This window comes from Pteropus vampyrus, unplaced genomic scaffold (assembly GCF_000151845.1).
Source record: "Pteropus vampyrus isolate Shadow unplaced genomic scaffold, Pvam_2.0 Scaffold11, whole genome shotgun sequence".
In the NCBI taxonomy this organism is placed as follows: domain Eukaryota; kingdom Metazoa; phylum Chordata; class Mammalia; order Chiroptera; family Pteropodidae; genus Pteropus; species Pteropus vampyrus.
In genome coordinates, this window is record NW_011888792.1 from 18305189 (window position 1) to 18328328 (window position 23140).

Below are 23140 nucleotides of genomic sequence, written 5' to 3' on the forward strand. Positions count from 1 at the left end.
TCCTATTATGACATGTGTGATAGATGATGAATGCTATTCATCTGAGCAGCTCCATTCACATCCACTGCTGTGCCCGGAATTATTTGCAAATTTAGAAATGCCAGCTGTAACTCTGTCCCCCTTCTCAGCTCGAGAAGGCCTTTCAAAGCACGTGTGAGAATGACATTCTCATGTACTCTAACATATTTCAAAAGTAAATTATTCCCAAACTCTGCTTTCCTGCTACAAGAAAGTACTTGCAGCATGCCTCAAAATTAATCATGGTATAGAGCAAGACATCACAGCTCAGAGCTACATTCATTCATTTTTAAATCTATATTCCTTCATGTGATATACAATACATTTTCCAGTCTAAATCTGTTAATCGTGCCTCCTACTCTCCTATCCCCACGTGACATAGGCAAGGATCCTTTCCCTACTGATCTTGAAGCACGTTCTGCAATTATGAGCATCTTCTCTTTTGATCTTTCTGACCTAAATATCTTTGCATGCATACTTCTATACTTAATGAACCCCCACTTACCGTTAAATGCGAACACAAATGTTTATTCCTCTGGGAAACCTCCCAGGTCTGACCTTAACCCTACCTTCTCCCATCCAAGCCTCAGGAAGGATTACAGGCTCTCTCCTATGCTCCTGCCCCACGTTGAGTCATAAGTATTTGGTTTGTTTTTTTCTCATTTTATCCTATGAGTTCCTCAAGGCCAAAAACAATGTTTTATTTCTTTGTGTTCCCAGAATCTAGTATAATGCCTATAGTATCTTCATAACCATAACCATAATAATACACTTAGGGAATATTTGTTAAAGATGCTTCAGCAAAGATTGTAGGCAGAATTGATCTAGCATCCTATTGACTGTGCTATGTTTTCTTAATTTTTATTGAAGAAAATTAAATGCAAAGGTAAAAACATCTTGAGTGAAAAGTACTATTTCTTTTTGTATAGTTGAGAGAATTACTTTAAAGTATTTATTCTCACACTGGCATCCTCTCAAGTTTTCAAAAGCTAATTGTATAAGCCCTGTGCTTCTCTTTCCTACTCATCTTTAATGCCTATCTTGATATTTTACTGTGTGTTGCCACATCCCACAGAGGATGGGGAGGATAAATGAGACTCAGAGACTCAGATTTCTTCTTTTCTACTTCTCAACATCTCTGTTGAAGCATTTGAGAGGAAAGAAATAGTGACACTGATACAACAGATTTTATAGTATCTTCATAACCATATATCCTCGATTAGTAAAGCTACTCCATACATCATACCTCTACATTTGTGAGCGTGTTTATAAAAGGGATTAATATAAATGAACCCAGGTATTCTTTATAAATGTATTCTAATCAGAAATGAGAATAATTTGGAAATCAGTCAGTCACAGAGTTCCTGTGATTTTTCCTTTTTCTTATGTTAGGAAACACTGAAACTAGTAAAAGAGAGTGTCTTTCATTTCCGTTCAGTGTTATAGGAATACCGAAGTTAAGAGAAATGAGATTGGTATCTTACATAGTTCCTTATACCAGGGATAATCAATGATGGTTTATTGTAGGATCTAATGTATATTTAACATTCAAAATTTACACAGGAGTTAAAAGAGAAGAGAGGCAGGAGAGATTTGCTTATTGGCCTTGCTTGGTATTTATTTACAGCATTTAACAGCTTTGTGTTAAAATGATGTATCCATCCACGTGGCCATATTTTTCCAAAGATACTAATTTAAAACAAAAATCTTATTAAGGAGGTAGTCTCAAATTTGCTCTTTAATGACTTATGGATAAGCTGGGTTTGCAGGCATCTTATCAACAGGAAAAGAGAACATAGGATTCCCAAACAGGTTCACAGTTACTTTTTTTCACGGCCCAGGAAGCTACTTGGCATGTGCATGCAGTATATTATATGTAGAGCATGGCTTGATTTTTTTTTTTTTTTTTTTTTTTTTTTTTTTTTTTTTTTGCATCTAGTGACCTTGCTGCATGAGTTTCTTATAATTAATGTGACTCTGCATGAGGTTGTACTAGCTTTCTTGTTCACTGAATGCTTGGACTTATTTTTTAGATTTCCATGTAGAAGAGGCACTGGATTGGCCTGGAGTATACTTGCTACCGGGCCAGGTTTCTGGGGTGGCTCTGGATCCTAAGAATAACCTGGTGATTTTCCACAGAGGTGACCATGTCTGGGATGGAAAGTAAGTAATGTTTTTTCTTCAAGGAGTAAATGAAAATAAAAAGAGCATGCATCACTTTTTGTTACACTAAGAATGGTAGTGAGAACACTCATGGTTCCTTTTGAACTTGATTTTTGTGAGCAAAATATATTTGTTCTTTTAATGTATGACTGTGACAGGTAGCAGAGGAAGTCTTAATGCATTTTAAAACAAAATAGTTTTACCAGCTAGTTTATGAAAAGAAGGCAATAACAATCTCTGATTCTGCCTACTTACTATTTTGTTTCAAGCTACCTTCACATTCTTAATATCAAAGGCAGTTAAAGAATTGGCTGAGGAATTTTAAGACTTCAAAGAAAGTGCATCATGATAAATGATCAACTAAGAAAAGTTATTAGCTGACTATAACAAAGCACTTTGTTATTTCCATGTGCTGGGTCCAGACCATTCTAAGGCCATTGTACTCTCCCTTTCCTTCACACCGCTACATGGCAGTGAGAACAACTGACCTCCTATGGTTGTGGTTGGAGCAGTTTGGCCACCTCGAGTGTAGAAATAGTCAGTACCTTGGCCTTCACATTGTCATATAGATTAAATTGTTATTCAAATGTGCTCTTTTCATTAGCATCAAAGACTTTAAGAATCACACTAGGATTACCTAATACCCCTGCTGTTTCCTCTGCATTTCTCTTTGCAAACTTTCATTATAGAGGTTTTTGGTAAAAATGTGTAACATTTATTGAGTGTTGATTGTGGGCCTGTCACTGTTCTAAATGTTTATATAAATTATCACACAGCAATTAAGCACTGTTATTTTCCTCATCATCCACATTTTTTATTTACATTTTTATTAAGTTTAGTTGGTATAGAATCTTATATGAGTTCTATTTCAGATGTACAATAAAGCGACCCCACATTTTTATACCTTATCTTGTGATCACCCCACTAATTCTAGTAATCGTCTGTCACCATGTAAATCTATCACAATATTATTGTCTCTCTTCCTCTTCACCTTTTCACTCATCCCCTACCCTTTCCTCTTCTGGTAAACATCATTTACATTTTACAGATGAAGAAACCAAGAGAAGGCAAGTATTTTGTCTCATGTCTCACAGTTTCAAGTGGGAAAACTAGGTTTCTGTTCCTTTCCATCTGACTCAAGCCGGCCCACTTTAACATGCTGACTTTTATAGGATTATAAACACATTTACATAATTGTATTTTTTAAAGCTTGCTCCAGAATTTAGTAGGTTATTTTAATTCTCCTGAGTAATGAATATCCATTTGGTCATTTGTTTTATCACAGATTTACATATGAAGGTAAATTATAAAAGGTCAATTGAGTATAATCAGTCTTCTCCTTTCAAGTATACAGCTATAGGGTCTGAAAAATAGAAGATCTACATATATAGTTCAAGTGTTTTTTTCTTCCATTTTCAGAGATGTTGATTAAACTTATGCTAAACCTGCTGTCACATATACATGTACATAGTTTCCTTTGTGTAGTTGAAGATGAAATTCAATCAGCATTTCAAAATAGATTGATAATTTTGTTATTGTTTAATTGTTTTTTTCCAGTTGTCACACTTAAAAATAAAATCAGAGAGAGATCACGTTAGAGTTCAAAGCAAACAATTGAATTCAGTATTCTTATTCATACATCTCTGTTTCATGGTCTTGGTCATTATTGAATATCTAATGGTATTTTAACAAGTGCTTTTAAAAGCAAACTATTACTATTCATTATAGTATATTCTTCATTTTAATGAACATTGCTACATTTTCTGCAAGGATTTCTAGCCACATTTTACCAGACAAGAAAATTGCAGCATCATTTTCTCCCATTGATACTGTTTCAGCTGGCTAAAGCTAAATTAGACAAAGTCTAATTTTCCATTTTCATGTGATATTCATTCCAAATAAACAGCAGAGGCTGGAATAGTTTACTAGAAAGGGAGATCAGTAAAAGGCAGCTCAGGGTAGGAGGTGACACAAGACTATGAAACAAGAGCCGCATAGGAATATTTTCTGTGACTTATATGGCAATCCTAACTAAAAAACTGCTTTTTCCTGGGATCCAGCTTTCATCTAGATAACCAGTACCACATGTAAATAGATTCCAGTTTCATTGCCAAGTCTTGGGTGTTTACTCTGATAAATGGCACCAACAAAGGGATGTTGTTAAAAATGCAAGACCTCTTCAGAGCAGATGTGCTGATTTAACTCATTAAATCTCTGTTTCTTCTTTTTCATCTTTATCTCTCAGATATAAGAATATTTGTTATCTCTTTCCTCTCTGCCTTTCAGTTAACACCCTTCACAATCCGTGGTTGTGAAGAAATTTCCTTCTAGCACTCAAATCTCTGCTTTCAGCCACTGTCTGCTTTATTATTCATGAAGAGAATTTGAAGTGGATTACTCTGTTAGTTATTTTTTTACGAAAATAGATTCAGATTTGTGGGCTCTGTTCTTTGAACAGTCGTGCATGACCATTCTTCCTACATACATAAGTCAAATTATATAAAATAAACGAAATACATAGTTTTTCTTCTCCCATGTTAAGTATCCAGGGATTGTTGTGCAAAGAGAAAACACCTTCCTATAAAATTTACGATGGGCTGATGAGAGACCATGGAAATTAGATTGCATGGAAATGTCATTCTTGTTGCTACCACTACTTGGATAGAGTAGTGAGAAATCCTGTATTAATTTTTCTTGGAATCTTTCCAATCCTGATATTTCTCATGTTCACAAAATTATAGGTTTTATAAGGCCAAAGCTTGCTCTAAATCATACCTAACCACTCTATATCCCCTAATTTTTAGGTGATCATTCTTTAAGTATCAGACAGTGCTTGAAGTTAATGATAACCTCTGTTGATACATAGCACCCATAGCTCTTTTGCCATCATCTCATCAACTGACATTATAAGTATTATTACTGTTTATTTTTATGTAATAGCCCTGATCATTCCTTACTCTTCTATTTAACCATGCTAAATAGGCATGGCAACCAAAATACTACTATTACTACTACTACTACTACTACTACTACTACTACTACTAATACTACTAATACTACTAGTACTAATACTACCGCTAATAATAATAATAAACTCCTTAACTTCCTGAAAGATGATCATCACTCCCTTTCTCAGTTTGATTTCCATCTTCCTCCCTCTCTGTCCTTTACTTCAATATAGCTGCTTTAAGAAGCTTCTTCTGAAGCTTCTAGCTGAAATGGGAAGTGCCTGTTACCAGCCAGGTGTAATGAAACTTTAAAAAGCCTCTTGTCTTCCCTGGTGTTAGGGCAGCATGGCAGCTAGAGCTCTTTAAAGCTTAAATGCCTGCCAGCAGGAGCTGGGTAGCTCCTAGCACAGTAACAGCTGTCCCTGGGTCTCTGTCTTAAAAGACCAGCACTGTCAAAGGCCCGCTTCTCTTTCTTTTATTTATCTCAGATATGGTTGAGGTTCTGCTATGCAGAACTCACATCACATACCCACTTCACTAAACCATGGGTTTTACCCCTAATTTTTAGGTGTTAAAAGTTGTTTCCTTTATATCTTTTATCATTTCTTCACATGGAGTTGAAAGGAATCTTGAAAGTTATGTCACTTGGAATTCTTTCTTTTACCAATAAGAGAAAAAACCCAACACACACTAATTTAGTAAAAGAGGAAATTTATTAGTTTGTATAAATGAAAACGTCAGGGGTGTGGTAACCCAAGTGACATCACCAAGATCCATTTTTAACACATTTTCTCCTGGTTGGTGCCATTCTTAGGCCCTGATTGATCTTCCTTCCCCTTGTAGCTTCAGAACCCATCATCATAGTAGTCTCACAGAAGAGATAGTCTATGTCTCTGATAAGTCAACAGAAAATCCTTAAATCGAGTCACCTAGCATTCTTCAGCCTGACTTAGGTCATGTCTCCTCCATCTCTGAATCAGTCATTGTGGGCAGAGGAAGGAAATCCACTCTTTGGCTTAGCCTGAGTTTTTTTATCCCTGGTATGTGTGATGTAGAGTTGACATCACTGGAAGCAAGTGAAGCTCAGAATATCAGGTCAATTAAAAAAAAATTGAGGTTTCACTAGCTCAAAATAGGGCAGTATACACTGAGCACCCAGAATAGCAGATGTCCACCAGAGAACTCGTCTCTGACATTCTGCTTAATAGTGACATCTTTTTACAAAATCTTCCACAGTCATCCAGTGCTTGAATTCTTTCAGTGCCAAGAAAGTTCCTAGAAGAGACACACTTTCCAATTATGGGACTCATCTAAATGTTACACAGTTCTTCATCATGTTAATCTCAGATATGCGACCTGTAACTCCACCTTCATGACAGCCTAATGCAGAATAAATTTACACCCATTTTTCCATGTTAATTATTTGTCCATTTGAAGAAAGCCTCATCTTCTTCAGATTAAATATCCCCCAGGTCTTCACGTGGTCTTCATGCTGACATTATATTTTATCTGAAGGCACTCAGGTTTCTCAGCCCTTTAAAGTGTTTGGTTGAGAAGTGGCCGCAATACCTCATATATTATCTGATCAGCAATACAGTTACTTTCCTTGATGTGTATTCCTAATAGCTATTAGTCACATCACCTTGTTGCATTGTGTTGAATTGGTAGATTTAATAAGATCTCCAAATATATTTCATAAAATTGTGCTCAAGTTTTTAACAGAAATTTATATTCATGCAGTGTTTTTAAAATATTGAATTCGACTTTATTCTAATTAAATTTCACTTTGTTAGATTTAGCATTGCTTCAATTTACAGATATCTTTTTATTCTTAATTAACCAGAGAATGAACTATCCCTCCTAGCCTTGTACTAGGTCTTTTTGATGATCATGCTTTCATATTCTCAGAAATGTTTATAAAATGTGAGTAGTTGAATGGTTGGTTAAGCAAATTTTGTTCCTAGAGATGTGGTCTTCTGAGGATCTTCTCCCACTCGTCTCCAAAGTAGCTCACAAACCGCCTCTTCGCCAGTGCTTTATGGAATTTTGCCAAGGTCTATTGTTTCAGAAATTTATCTGCTTTCTAACTTTCAGGAAAATTAGTTCAATATTTGCCTCACTAATTTTCTGGAGTCTCATTTTAGGTTCTGCTTGAAGTTCTGCTTCTATGTGTACAAACTTTTTTATACCATAAGAATTAATTGGGCCTGGCAAAGAGAACTCAAAGTGACTAAGTGGTTCTGTAGTACCTTCATATCTAAGAGAAAATCATAAGAAATTCTATAAAAATAATGTTTCCATTTTCTACCCTTCTCTCTCATATTGCCATTTCCCATTTTACTTGAGGCACTTTCTTCTAGTTTTATGCCACTTTCTCGAATTCTTTTTGGTTAAGTGACGATTCTTGCATCTCTTCTACATATGTACACATTAAATTTGATAACTAATGGGGAGAGTCTCCAGTCCAGTGAGGTCAATCAGAGTAAGAGAAAACCACATCTTTTTTTTTTAAGATAGGAGACCTAAGTTTGAATCTTGGTTACCATTTCCTAGCTTTGAGACCTGCATCAAGACATTTGAGCTCCCTAACTCTGAGTTCTCCAGTCTAAAAAATGAAGGCCTTAAGTCCCTCATTCTGTTGAGTAACAGAAAATAGTATGTTAAGTGACTCATCCCCAAGAGGCCTATTGACCAAACAGAGCCTGGTACTATGACACCTGGTTCTTTGTTCTTTCCATCCCTGTTTGTGATTTCTACAGTGCTAGGTCTGTCAGGGCATTGAAGAATAATACTTGTTTCTTTGTCTTCCCACCTCTTTTCTTCCTCACAGGGATTTTTTTTTTTTTTTTTTTTTTTTTTGCAATGTGTATCTATTCAGAAGTAAGTGTTTTTGACATAGTATTAAATTATATTCCATTTAAAGTCTCTGGCCTTTGTATGATATGTCTGTGCTTTTTTAACATTGAAGGTGAATTTCCACTTATTTTCTCACTTCAAAATTTATGGTTACTTATTCAGCTTCTTAATTTATATAATTAGAACATTACATTTTATTTCTCTCTTCAGTTACTATTATTTATTTTGCATTCCTTTAATTTTGATTGATGGCACAGAAGTTTTCTTACCATAGTTCTTTCTTTGTGTGACTATAGCAAAGTATTTCTTCCTAGATTATCTAAACTATTTGGTCAGCTACTAATGTGCAAAATCATTAATGGGGGATTCAAACTGCTAAAATAAAGAACTGATGAATTCTGGCCCATAGGCCTCAGTTCAGTCTTTTCAGCTGAGTGGTTTTTAAAGAAGCAAACAAAAATCAGCAGTGCTCCAAACACTGTGTGAAATGTGCAGGGTATTATTATATCCTGTAAAAAGTTAAATGTAGTTGAAATAAAGACCTCTCTGCAGCATATAATGTGGAGTAGCTGCTTTAGAACACTAAATAAGCAGTTTGCTATAGCAACGGTATCTCTAGCTCTGTGTATCTGACATCCATTTGTGAACTATTCAAAAGTTAGTTTATAAACTACTTTATTTGGCAGATTTGTGTGTGTGTGTATGTGTGTGATTTTCCCATTTAAGAAAAAACATCTATTTCTTTTATTACTCACCCTGTGTAACTACCAGGGGCCAGTTAGTTGCATGAAGCCATCCCATGTGAAAGATTAAGATTGGCCAACCAATCAGTTGAGTGGCTGAGTGTCCCTTGATGCTGCCAGTTTAAATGTATAGCCGTCTGTGAAAGAGTATCACAAAAGATTTTCGATTTAACAATCCATCCCATTGTATTGTAGCTAATTCATTTAGAGCTATAATCTTACTAAGAATTCTAGAATTTTATTATTTGTTATTTTTGTTACTGAAGTAAATTGATATATTTAAATGATATTAATATAAGTAGCATGTCATCTTTGGTTTTTGTTATGATCGCTTTGCATAATTTTTTTTCTGTGTTTTGAGAGAGGGTGGTTAAATAGATTCTCAAATCAGTAAATCAAGAACTTGGCTAATCACTGAGATCCTTAATGGATACAGGGGAATTGTAGTAATCCTATATATGAATAATAACCATAAAGCCATCTACCATAGGAAAATTGGCTAATCTTAAGCTTCACATGAAAATGCCCTCAGTACACACTAATGACATAAGGGTCATTTGTGATAGAAAAAATAAAAAATAAAAAATAAAATTATTTGTTGTTACATTGTAATAGGATACTGAGAAAGGTAGCTTACTAAATTGAGAGATCTCATATTTTCTGTATATCCAATTTTTATTGTAAAAATCTGATTTATTTACTCCATAGCTTATTTTGTTTTGTTATTTATTTTTCTATTGGCACCTTCATTCGCTATTTCACAGTTTACTATAACACTAACAAGAAGTGGACAATGAAAAGAGTTGATCCTCATATTAGTTAATTTTCCTATTTATTATCACCACTAGAAAATTGACATTTCTAGATTTTGAGTATAAATACCCATACACAAATTGTGTTTGTGACAGCAAAGCATCAATTATTAAGCTTGTTTTTGCATTTGTGGGCAGTGCAGAACAGTACCATTGATAAAGGATGTTTTCACTTATCAGCTACAAGATTTTTATTCAGTCTGACTGGCATAAGGACTGTGGGTCTTGGTTATTTATATTTCTTCCTTAACAGCTTGTTTTCCTATAAGCCAGGTCCAACATTTCAGGTCCTTAACCCTGAGCTTTTGTGTCTGCCAGTGAGTACTTTAAGTTAGAGTTTACATTTTGAAATATTTGAGTTCCTGGAGAAATAAGCCGGAGCTATGCATGCTTTAATTTATAGGAGTTCAATGTATGCTCCTAAGGTGGGGCGGCCTCCTTCTTTCTCCCCATCTGTAAGTCATAGGATGTTATTTCCTAAAATAGTAGGATGAGAGATTTAGGACTGATGGTGAATGTTTAAGCAAATAACAAGACAGACCAAAAAGGTAATTCTCTTCCAGAATTACTGCAACCCATTTCTTGGGGAAATCATGAAGAAGTAAATACGTCAGGCTTCCTATATGGTTTGTCACATTGTAAATAAGAAGCAATGTGAAATTAGGTATGCTGAGGTATGACACGCTCCAGTTTTATCAGGATATACAATTGGACTGCCACTGTTATTAGATGTCAGTGGTGGGTCAGAGAACACTATAAATTTGTAAAGTGGATAGCACTTTATGAGGATATGGTAACTTGCCATGTTACTAACTCCTAGGTGGGGGCAGCATAGAGAAGTTACATACTAGTATATTCCATGCCCAAGCAAATAAACTATAAGAATAAATGAAAAATTTTGGAAATACAAAAGGAAAAGGGAAATCTGAATATGATCAGCGGATTTTATCAGTATCAATCTCTTGGCTATGATATTGTACAATAGCTAAACAAAACACTGCCATTGGGAAAACTGGGTAACGTGTACAAGGAATCTCTGTATTATTTCTTTCAATTGCATATGAATCTACAATTGTCTTAAATTTTCAATTTAAGAAAAAGGGAAACATATATTTTAACTCCTTACAGTCAGGGAAAGCATAATTCTCACATAATTTAGATTACCATTGTGCCATTACAAAGCACCAAAATGTTTCTAAGTAATGAAGAATTAAGCTATAAAAGAGATAATAAGTGTAGAAGCTTTATCCAATTATGCATGAATGTGAAACTTACAGCATCCTATGAATCCTAGATGTGCTGAACTTATGTTATTCAATATCATAGTCAAGTTGGGCAAAAAAGACTGTTGATGGTTGAATCTGATACCTTTGTTTTCTAGAAGATTACTTATGATATTTTAGTACAGAAATTCATATTGAAAATCATTTCAGATATAGCATAAACTCTTTGGCGTTTCACAGCAATAAGAAAAAGAGACTTCATGTTTTTCCTTCCTCGGTCTCCCCTGACTTAATAACACCTTATATACTCTTACATTGGTTCTATTGAATAAATTTCACATTTTAATTTAATAATGATCCCATGAATATCATATAAAATCTGCTTTGTTAGTGATGTTACTTCCATTTCAAATATTTATGTATTTTTCCTAGATACTACTGTGTAGGTTTAACTACACGTAATAGCATATGTCAATAGTATTAATTCAGTTTTAGATTGACAAAGTTGAATCAATATTTTGTGCTCAATTAAATGCATCATTAATAAGAACTACTCCAGGGACTTATTGTTAATATCTTTCAGGAAAAAAATACCCGAAAGACTAACTAGTCAAAAAGCTCAAATAATTGTGTGATGTATATTTTTAATGGCAAGAGAATGGATTTTGAAATTTTTGTTCTCCTACTGGGACTCTACGTAAGTTCCATAAAAGTATTAACCAATTAATCAATAGGTGTATGGCAGATTTGAGCAGTCTGCTGCCTTTCCAAATCATAAATGTAGCTCCATAAATATTTAATGATATTCAGATTCTTTTGCTTATACAGTTGAACTACAAATTATTGGTTTCTTTATAGCCCTCTCTGATTCTATAAAGGAAATATTATTTTACAGAAATATTCATCGATTATACATTGATTATCATCTGGCAAAATACAATTATTTTACATACATACACACACACGTTTCAACTATGTGCTGATCCATTTCTTCAGTTCTGAAAATATAAGTTGGTCTCTTGATACTTCGTACATTTATCTCTCTATTACATAAGCTTATATTAGAAGAGTTTATCTTTGTCATTTATCTGAAATAATTTCCCAAACAGAAATTGAAATAAGTATAATATCTGGGATAATTGTCAACTTAAGGAAAGGTATTACTAACAATTCAGATAGAAATATAAATGGAAAAAATATATATAAAAATATTTGTTTATAATATTTTATAATAACCTGAAAGTTATAGAGTTAAAATAAAGAAATTTTCATGTTTGTTTTAGTTTTTATATTATTACATAGTTATTCATTTTGTACTTCTAGAAAAGCTGTTGTATAGAAAAAGTTTTATCTAAGTATATTTTTTCAAGAATCAATTATGTTTTATATTTTCGAAAAATTTGGACATTATGTGGTATCCTTATAATATGATTTGCATGTTTTACCTATGGCAAGTATAATAGTGAACACGTTTTTGATCTTCTTGCTATCATTTGCATTTTCATTACAGAGAAAGTTAAAATAAATTATGCTTTCGTTTGTAGTTTGAAAGAAAATAACTATTAAATTAAAATATTTTGAGGCTTTCTTTAAAAGTTAGTTGCTTAAGAGTTTGAGGTAGTGTTTCTCAAATTCTCACATGAGTATGAATCACCTGGGGATCCTGTGAAACTGCAGATTAGATTCAGATTCTGTTGGGTCTGTGACCTTGCATCTTCAGGCAATTCCCATGCTGCCGCTCCACTGACCACTCTGAACAGCACAGTTCTGCAGGCTAATGGTGTGTGTGTAATCCAAAATACTGAAACGTCAAAGACAAATACATCTGAGCGCTTCTCTAGATTCTGTATTTAGAATCTCAAGTAAATGGTCTGCATTTCTCAAGTGACTTGGTTTATTTTTCATTCTAATGCATTTATTTTTTTTAGCTCTTTTGACAGCAAGTTTGTTTACCAGCAAAGAGGACTTGGGCCAATTGAAGAAGACACTATTCTTGTCATAGATCCAAATAATGCTGCAATACTCCAGTCCAGTGGAAAAAATCTGTGAGTTAAATTACATGTTGTTATTAATGCTTGTACTACATATAGCATTGAGTATAAAGTGTCTTGTTGGGTCTGGTCTTGGAAAGAGTGTGTTGTATAGCAGTGGTGAGAAAGCATAGCTTAAGGAGACTGATTGGGCCATCCCATCTTTATTTTCTAAATAGGTGGTTCTAAACTGTGACTGAATATTAGAATCATCTGAGAGCTTCAAATAATTAGATTCAGATTTAGTCAAGATGAAGCCCAGGCATCAAAATAGTACTTTAAAAGCTCCCTGTGTGATTCTAGTAGGTAGTCAAGCTTCAGAGAGTCGTTGATACACATAGCTAATGAAGCGAGCTGTGGTCAGCTAGATCTGAAGATTAAAAAATATTCTCCAGCAGGAAATTTACTTATTCAAACTCATCAAGGAATCACTGTTACAAAAAAAGGCTTCTCCCCATCTCAAAGTGAAGATGGAACAAATGTCATTTTTAACTTTCCTTAGCATGCGTAAGTAACTTGGCTTTGAAAGCCATTCATTATTTGGTCTTATTCCTAGATAGCATTTGGCAGCCAAAAAAAAGTTGGCTGACATTCATGGTCATTGAAAAAAAGGAGCACCTGCTTACAGAGTATCCTCAACCATTTAACCTGGCAACTTCAGGAACTATATTCCATCTGCTTAGGTACAAGGAAAGCTAGCTTCTTTGAAAGGTAGAGAGCCATCCACTTTGAACGCAGCTGCTTATGGAGATGGTAATGATTAGATTTTTTATAGCATTCTAAGATGGTGAGTCCGGGGCCAAATTCTAATACCAGCGCCACCACACAGTGTGTTTGAACCTGTCCCTTAGGTGCTCTGCCCATTAATCAGAAGCATTCTCATTCCAGAAAGGAATTAAAGAGGAAGGCAAAACAACTGCTGCTAAATCAAGCTGGCCAACAGTGGGTGTCTGTGTCAAAAGCAAATCATAACCCTGACATTCAGTCACCAAAACAAATCTATTTCGGTTAATTAGTCCAGATTAGAGTGTCCCAGTCTTGGCTCATGAAAAAAAAAAAAATCTGTCATGCCAGCATCATGCTAAGGCTAGAAGCTGACAAACATAGCTTGTAAATTGTCAGATGTCTTTTGACCACAACCATATTAAGATATTATCCATTTATTTGTTAATTCTGTCCAAGTTCCTTATGCCTGTGAGCCTCTGTCTGCATTAGGTTACAGTTCTCTTACCCTCACATCCCAATAGATTTGTTAAATAGATTAACCTTCTCTAATGATTATCCAGCACACTTTGCGTAGATGAGCACAGCCCGTTTGCTGAAAGTTGTTTTCTTTGGGTATTACTGTCTTTAGTAGGCATTCTTAAAGCTTTTCAGTCATATATATGATATTTTATATCAATACAGAATTATCTTACCTTGCAGTATATTTAAACAGTTCAAACTATATAAATCCATTTGTGTTTTTCTAGACAAATGTGTTTATACACATTTCTAAGATATTAATATTTATGATCTTAGAACTTGTTTTTAAATTGATGTTATCCGGGTTGTTTAATATATAATACTTTATAATAAATATTTTTAATCTATAGGTAGGCTTCGTTTATAGATTTTTAAATGATTAAATACTGCTTAAGATTTGTCACAAGGAGGTCACTATTATAACAGGTATTTTCATTTTACAATTCATTTTGGTCTTTTCTATAGTAATGCAGGTATACATTTATCAATTTATAAATTTATGTTGCCTATACAGATTAATTAGCAAAAAAAAATACCTCTCATGTATGCTTTAGGAATAAATATATATTTAAGACAATTATTTTTATTTTGCAGGTTTTACTTGCCACATGGCTTAAGTGTAGATAAAGATGGAAATTACTGGGTCACAGACGTGGCCCTGCATCAGGTAATCTTCCATTTGGCAGTTATTCAAATACAGTTAATGAAATTATACTTTCAAAATGCTCTGGCGTTATCTGGGTCTTTTTCTGTGACTCAGTAAGTTTATAATGAGAAAAAGGAACAGCCGCATCTGAAATTTTTCTCTTAGCACTCAGTTCTGGGAAAAGCTAATAGGTAAATGATTAAGTCACTTTTCTCCTTTGAGCTAGCAGGAACCTAGGGCAAATCTCCTTCTTGGCTTTCCACGTTTGTTTTTCTTTCCTTTTTCCCCAGATTCTATTTCATCACTTGTGTTTAATGTGTGTTTTTTCTTTTCCTAAACCACCTTAATCTTCAATAAATTGAGGCAAGTTCTCTGGTACATACAGTTTATATATAGAACATCGAACTTTTGTCTTTTTTAAAAGAAGTTATATTTCAATCACAGGATAGTCATAAGGTCTTTCCCTCAAAAGATAAGCTCGTGTTTGATGCCTGTTTTATGAGTAGGTGGCAAAGAACTAGGAAAACGAGGGGAAAAAAGCTTGAACTCAAGACTAGCTACAAGGGCCTTCAAATATGTCATCTCAGTTGACATTTATTGTTTGCGTAATTGTCTGGAGAGTACTGTACTGTTAGCTCAGGAAAGATGAAAAGGAAGTGCAGGTGTGGATGGAACAGGACATCCATGTGCTAGTCTCCATTCACCACTAATTACCTGGATGACCTTGAGTAGATCACTTAATCTCTATAGTCCTCATTTATCAAATGAAGGAATTGGACCAGATGATTTCAAAAGTCTCTTCCAGTTCTAAAAAGTATCTTCATTTAAATAAGTCTCTGGGAGCTTACATTCTAATTGCTTGTGCAAGTGTTCTTAGCCATATGATATGGGTCAATAATAACCATGCAAAGTGGGTAAAACTTTTTTTTTTTTTAAAGGTATTCAAACTGGACCCGAACAGTAAAGAAGGCCCTCTATTAATTCTGGGAAGGAGCATGCAACCAGGCAGTGACCAGAATCACTTCTGTCAACCCACTGATGTGGCTGTAGATCCAGACACTGGAACCATCTTTGTATCAGACGGTTATTGCAACAGTCGAATTGTGCAGTTTTCACCAAGTGGAAATTTTATCACACAGTGGGGAGAAGGTACTCAAAAAGACCCTTGATCTAATTGTAATTCCCAGCCAGTATCAATAGGAATAGATTTGCTACCCCTCACACCCTTTAGGATGTAATTGTCCCCTGCAGTGAAGAAAACAAGGCCTCTGTATGCATGCAGTTGGCTTGGACACACACACCCACACCCACACACACACACACACACACACACACGTGTCTTATAAGAGGTAAAAGAATATCCCAAAATTTTATACAAATGGGGAGAAAAATCTATAATAGGTTTTTTTGGGTAAGAGATATTAATGGAATAAACTTATAAACTGCTTTACCTTATTTTCCCCCTTATTTCCCCTTATTTTCCAGATATTTAATGGTTTACTCTCATGAATTTGGAAAATTAGAAAACTTTTGAGGCAGATTTTTGGTGATGTTACAAATTGTATATCTGATGTTTTTCTTTGTTTTTGCAGTGTCTTCAGGGAGTAATCCTAAACCAGGCCAGTTCCATGTTCCTCATAGTTTGGCCCTTGTACCTCATTTGAGTCAATTATGTGTAGCAGACAGGGAAAATGGTCGGATCCAGTGTTTTAAAACTGACACCAAAGAATTTGTGCGAGAGATTAAACATGCATCATTTGGAAGAAATGTATTTGCAATTTCATATATACCAGGTATTTCATCTTAATTTATTTTTTGTGTGTTTTGTCATACTATATTCTATCTTTAAAAATTATTTGTCTTAGCTCTTTTTATAAACTTTTTCTTATTAAGGGATTAAAGATACCTTATATATATGATTTTAAAATAATTTTAAAACTGTCACATTGAAAATCAGTTTCAACTCAAATGTTACTGTTCTTTATACAGAAATAATGAATAAATCAGAGATTTAATATCTGTTTGTAATGGGTTAAAAAAATTGTTCCCAAAAATTGATTTTTATTTTTCCTTAATTATGATCACCTGCTAGGTTAGTAAATGATTAACATTATGGTGTCACACATCATCAACAGATGGTATATGCCTGATAAAATCAGTATTCAAAATACCTATTTGACTTTTTTTTTTAAAGGGATGGCCAAAATTTTTTTTAAAGGTAAAAATATAAAGAAAGTAAGGCTTATGTCTAACTGCCAGGAGGAATGACCAATAAAATGTAGAATTTTTTTCCTCCTTTTCAAAATAGATTTTTCTTGACTTGAAGAAAATCAGAAAAACAATCTAAACTTATAAAAGAATATCCACTTGATTCATAACGCAAGATAACTTAGCAAAATATTTTTAAATACTAAACAATTGGAAATATATTTAATTTCTACAATTTATGTACAATTTTTACAATACATGTCATTAAATATATCCATATTAAAGTAACATTAACTATTTACAGTCATTACTATAATTATACTTTTTATGCTGTTAAAGTTTATAGTTACTATCTTCCCAAGCAGCCCCCAGTTTTTTTAGGAGATGGAATAAAAGAGCTCAGGTGACTGGATAAGGAGCAAGTTTGACTTCCCCAAAGAATAAGTAATAAAAAAGTACTAAAAGACTCATTAATATCCTTAAAAGAGATAGTCTCATCTTGGTTTTTTTACTTCATATTTAAAGAATAAATCTGGCAAGATCATTCACTTAATAAAGACGGTAATCAAGTTCCTAGTGAATAAAAATAACTCAAATATGAAGAGAAAAACATCGGGAGAGAAAATGAGAGGAAATCTGTTTAAAACAGAGTCTAAACAAAAGATGGAATGTATTATAATTAGAATTCTCTCTACAATGTTGCACAATAATAATTGATGTTGATAGTGTTTATTATTTTTCTTAATGTGATATGCTAAAGAATCCTATCCTGAAATCCTTAAAGAAAGATGAAAACATTTTCAACAGTGGCTTAATGCTGTGTATATTTTATTGTGTTTTAATTCCTTGAAAATGTAATATTCAATAATCTGAAGTATCTATTTAACCAAAACATCACAATTTCTATTATTTTGGATAAACACTGCTATACGAAGAAATGTAATTTTACTAAAGAGTAGTCATTTAATTAATATAAATAAGATGGTCTAATTTTTTAATTAGAAAAAATATGTCTTTGGTAATCTGAGGTATACATCTCACATTTTCAAATTTAAGGTGTTTAAAATCAGATTATTCTTCTACTTATACTATAACTTTACTTACTTTCTTTGCATATTTTTAGCTGATTCTCCTCTTAACTATTGCAGATATTACATAACTTTTAAAAAGATCAGATACTCCAAAACGATTTGCTTAAATAACCTGGCTATTCCCAGTACCTATTTAAGATTGTCTGTGATATGTGTATCATCTATATGTCTCTATACCTTTATCTATATCTATTCCTATTCCTATACCTGTATCATTCATTTCTACATCTACATCTATATCTATGTATTCCTGATTTATACTGGCTTCCTGAGTGGAACAGGCCTAGCATTTCCTGATTTTCCTATTACAAGAAAATTAGTATCAGAAGGAGACAGTTGCTAAATGTTTTATTTTCTATTTTTGTTGCGAATTGTAGGGTCCAGATTGACCCTATACTTATTGTTTGTGTAACATACATGCATATATTCGAAGGCCAGTCTTACTTATATTTTAAAGAAAGGTTAACTCAGTGTCTGTCACAGGTTTGCTCTTTGCGGTGAATGGGAAGCCTTACTTTGGGGACCAAGAACCTGTACAAGGATTCGTGATGAACTTTTCCAGTGGGGAAATTATAGACATCTTCAAGCCAGTACGCAAGGTATTCACATGCAGTGCCTAGGTATCAGTTTTCATGAGAGAAAACTGATTTCAATTTGTACTTGAAAAGCCTTTTAAAAACTTTAAGGAAATGTGATAACTTTCAATTTGTACTTGAAAAGCCTTTTAAAAACTTTAAGGAGATGTGATAACTTTCTTAGATAGGTTGATGGGAGTGTTCTATTACAATGTTTTATTTAGAATAAATATGCTCTGTTCCAATCAATTTCTTCAAATCAAATGCAATTCTAAGGGTCTTAGTAGACTGCATACAATGGAAGATATAAATTCATTAGTTAGAATGTAGTTAGAATACAAAAAAATAAGTCGAGAAGATACCATATTATGTTAAACTGTACTTTTATAGCTCTCTTAGATCCAAAAGAAGTCTTGTTTGCTTTTTTTATGCTATGCCTACATTGAGTAACAAGACTTGAAAACAGCACTTCCTGGCATTTATTCAAGTCCTAAAGACTTGGTTTAGGTAAGAGGCTAACAGCTAGTTTTGGCTTTACAAAGGTACCACTGTTTACTCTAATAGTGCCTTTTACAAACCCAGTAACTATGATACAGTGTGTCCCTAGGCCCTCTATTTTCTCAATATACTTTCTCTGCAATATGATTACCAGAATAACAGTGCTCACATGCACTGCCTGAAGATGCTTGTGGTACCTCAATTTTAGAAAATTTAGCCTACTGAAATTTTGCAAATAAGAGTTATTTTTCAAAACATATGAAGATTTATTGGCTTTACTTGGATCAAATGCAACTATCATAAACCACTGGACAAACTACATCTCCATACTCATAACTCTTATAATATTCTTTAAGATACAAAATTTTCTAGATTTAAAGAACAAACTTTAAAATGCTCAATATTTTAGAAATTTGTCTGTTAGAATACTGTCAGCTAATCTGGGGTTTATCAGAATTCATTCTCAAGATATCTATTCAGTACCTACTCTGTAGCAAGCATTATGATAGATACCAAGGATGTGATGAACGAAACAGGACACAGCCTCTCCCTCAAATGGAGTTTTATCAAAAATTACAGGATCTGAATTAAAGCAGACTTGAATCTGAATTAAAGATTCCAGTACAGGTTCCCTTTTTAAAAATATTTCTATTCATATACAGGAAATAAGACTTTTCACAGAAATATTTCACCTGAAAAGCAATAACCAATCAAATATTAAATCATAGTAGCCCTTCAGAAAGGAACATCGATAATACATATTTTACTTCAATGGTGTTTCAGATTCTTACTGATTATCCAATCTTCATTGCTTTACCCCTTTGAGCTAACTTCCTCAATCTATTGATAAAGAAAGCAAGATGCTTACCTTTCAGGTCTTCACTTTATATTAGTGTAGCGTGTGCCTTGATTGTTCTTTAATTGTAATATGCCATGTCAACCAAGATATTAACTTTAATTCAAATATACATCTAGAAATCAAAACTAAGTGCTAAGCAAAAGGTTAGATTCAAAATGAGATTTACTCTCATAACAATGTGAACAGCCCTGAATTAAAATATCAGAACATTGTGCTTAAACGCCAGCATTCATCAGATACTCAGTGATGAATGAGTCACTATAGATGGGTCAACTCAGCAAACTTGAAAGAGAGTCTAACTAACTCCAAGGTGAAATTTGCTTTTCCTTTCAATAAACAAGACTTGATATTACACCAGAATATAGAAATTGTTCTGTGTTGACTCAGTAAACTGAAATCAGTTTATGAATATCTCATAATTTTCATTTAGATTATTATCACAAAGATTTTGAGTGAAAAAAATAACATGATATATTGACTCCTATATAAGAAGAGATTCTTCTTTCAAGTCAAAAGTCAAGTTTTACTAATGCCTCTACACCACTGGTTGTGCTTATCCACTACTTATCTTCTCACAGGTTTCAATTCTCTCTCTTCTACTATCACATTCTTTAGTAATGTTTTTGTCTTGAATGTACGATCTTAACCTTTATGTCTGTGCTGGGAAACTGCAAGAGTAGGATGGTTCTATCAAATGGTGTTAAAAAGCTGTGAGGGCGAAAGGCACACAGTTCACTAAAAAGATACTGTTGAGTGCCTCTGGTTACAGTAGGAATAGAGGTCCCAAAGTCCCATCTACTAAGCCTCCCCCAAATCCCTCCAGTGGCCCCAAAGAATTTCCAAAAGAACCCTTGGCTCCCTGGATCAGTTTGAGAACCACAGGTAAAGGTTTATTGTTATTGGAGCCTTGAACTGATGGCATATTGTGATTTACTGCAGAATAGTTCACACTTCCCCTCTTCACTTTTATTCCCCCACCTATAATATCTTTCCTATCAGAAAACGTGAAGCAGTTTACAACCATATGTTTTGCAAAGCAGTTTTTAAGAACATATTTTTGTATACAAGAGGACCTGCCTATAGTATGCAAGTCGGTTGCCACCCATTAGCTGAACCCAAAATAAAGATGAACATTTAATGACAGGTTTGCAAGATTTTAGCAAGGCAATGTTTTGATTTCCAGGTCTCTGTCCTTCTTGTGCACATTTGTCACAGCTAATTTGATATTATGAAGGAATGAGCCTCCTTGGCACTGCTGTCTCATTTTTCTTTTCATGTGACAAATTGTTGCTGATTTTTAAAGCACAATAATATCTCCAAAGCATATTTTTCGCACCTCCTAAAGTAAGCTAAGCACTGCAGTTTGCCTCATTAATGCCCTTTGTACTCAGCAAACCGAAGTGAGCAGATGCTGGATGATAAGCCCACATTCGAGATAATGCTTCTGTTCATATTCACTGGTCATATTTTTGAGAACTGTGTACTCAGGCAGCCCTGTTGGCCTCAAAGGTAAAAACATCATCCACGTCCTGCCAACTGGCAGACACGTGGCACCATTGGAAGCTTCAGTAGACAGATGGAAATGGCAGCAGCACAACATTTTAAGACTGCTCTTGCAGGAACTAGCTTCGTGAGTCACTTAAAGTGCTCCCTTGTCTCCTATGTCCTTGAACTGAGGCGGTGATGATCTGAAAAAGAAATATGTCATGAAGAAAGACATATTAAGACACCAAGTATCTAAGTAGATACAAAAGCTGAAGAAGTACTTGCAGGTAATACTCAATGAGTTTCCTTTACCGATTGAAAATATTGCAAACACTGGGCTTCAGAGTATAAAACCCTATATTGTCGCATGTCTCCTAGTATGCATTTCAGAATAATCTGAATGCCCTGAATCTTTGAAATGACTCCTCTTATCAATAATTATAAATAGTTTTTAAGGTAGTTAGCAGGTGATAGCGAGATGGGGATAATAACCAAAATTAATACCTGGTCTTTTTTGACTTGTTTAGATTAAAACAGGTAAGTCTGATAGTGATGAAAAGGTAGAAGAAACATGAAAGCAAAATAAATATAATTGGGTAGATAATGCAACAACGTTGTAAAAAAAATAATCTAGTTGTAAATGATCACTTTTTAAAAGACTTGAAAATCAGTGGTGAGAGTCCCTTAGTGTTTTCCAATACATAGAACTATGCCTGGCAGAGTCAGTGCCCAGAGAATGAATGAATGAATGAATGAATGAATGACTCTCTTTGGCCTAGAGTTGCTTTGATGGGAATTACTGGGGTGTTTGTTTTTTTTTTTTTTTTTTTTGGTTTGAGTAATACATTTATTGTTTTGTTGTGTGGTTTGCTTTGTTTTTCTACCCTTTTATGAAGAATTCAAGCATAGGCTCACCACCCTAATGTGTGCGTCTTATTTTGGCAGCAGTTTGACATGCCTCATGATATTGCCGCCTCTGAAGACGGGATCGTGTACGTTGGAGACGCTCACACCAATACTGTGTGGAAGTTCACCTCAACTGAAAGTATGGTTTTTACAGCATTATGGTCCACATTTTCACTTGGTTTTATTGCTTGCAAGCATGTGGGAAATTGCGTTTCCTTTTCTTTTTATTGATAAGAGTGGGAAATCAAGGTATAGTTAGAAGTTGTTAAGAGCCTTGTTTGGTGTTCATTTCAGGAATTAAACTAATTTTTTTAAAGTGGAGAGAAACTTTTCTCTCTTCTTTTGCTGGCAGTTATCCCCTTGTTTCCATAGATATTCCGCAGGAAATTCTCGATGCTTGAAGTAATGTCTGTTATATTGAAAACCAATCTTAATTCCAACTCAATTCCAGGGGGAGGAGATGGCTTCGGCAAGGTAGAGAGGCTGAACGGTTTTCAACCAGCATCGCTTCCCATGTGGCACTTCAGCTCTCAGTAGCTGCTGAGTATCTAGAAATGCCAGCGTCTGTGTCAGACACATATTATCTCAAACAGGAGGCACTCTGCATTTTTCCTTTAGGCTTCAGCTTACTCAGTATACTGAACTGCTCTATTTTCATGTAACTCAGAAGTATGTGCCGGGACAGAGAGTTTTTTCTGTCAGGATCAAGCTAGCTAGTGTGGAGGTTTGCTAATTACAATTTGGACATCATTTCTAATTCTTAAAAAGTATACTAACCTAGCCTCTGATATCAGACTGAAAAACGCAAATTTTCTAAGTTAAAGAACACTGAAT

At 34.2% G+C, this 23140-nt stretch overlaps 1 protein-coding gene across 24 annotated transcripts in view; it reads left to right on the forward strand.

Moving 5' to 3' along the window:
* Positions 1-23140, forward strand: part of PAM (peptidylglycine alpha-amidating monooxygenase) — a 230909-nt gene that overhangs the window by 196253 nt on the left and 11516 nt on the right. For 20 of the 24 annotated variants that reach the window (XM_011378482.1, XM_011378499.1, XM_011378528.1 and 17 more), the window contains 7 exons: positions 2052-2181; positions 12692-12808; positions 14633-14705; positions 15623-15833; positions 16277-16477; positions 18467-18582; positions 22346-22445. In XM_011378482.1, coding sequence (XP_011376784.1) covers positions 2052-2181; positions 12692-12808; positions 14633-14705; positions 15623-15833; positions 16277-16477; positions 18467-18582; positions 22346-22445 — 948 coding nt within the window. The remainder of the gene's footprint in view (positions 1-2051; positions 2182-12691; positions 12809-14632; positions 14706-15622; positions 15834-16276; positions 16478-18466; positions 18583-22345; positions 22446-23140) is intronic. The other 4 variants (XM_011378508.1, XM_023523600.1, XM_023523608.1 and 1 more) reach the window with 2 other exon arrangements.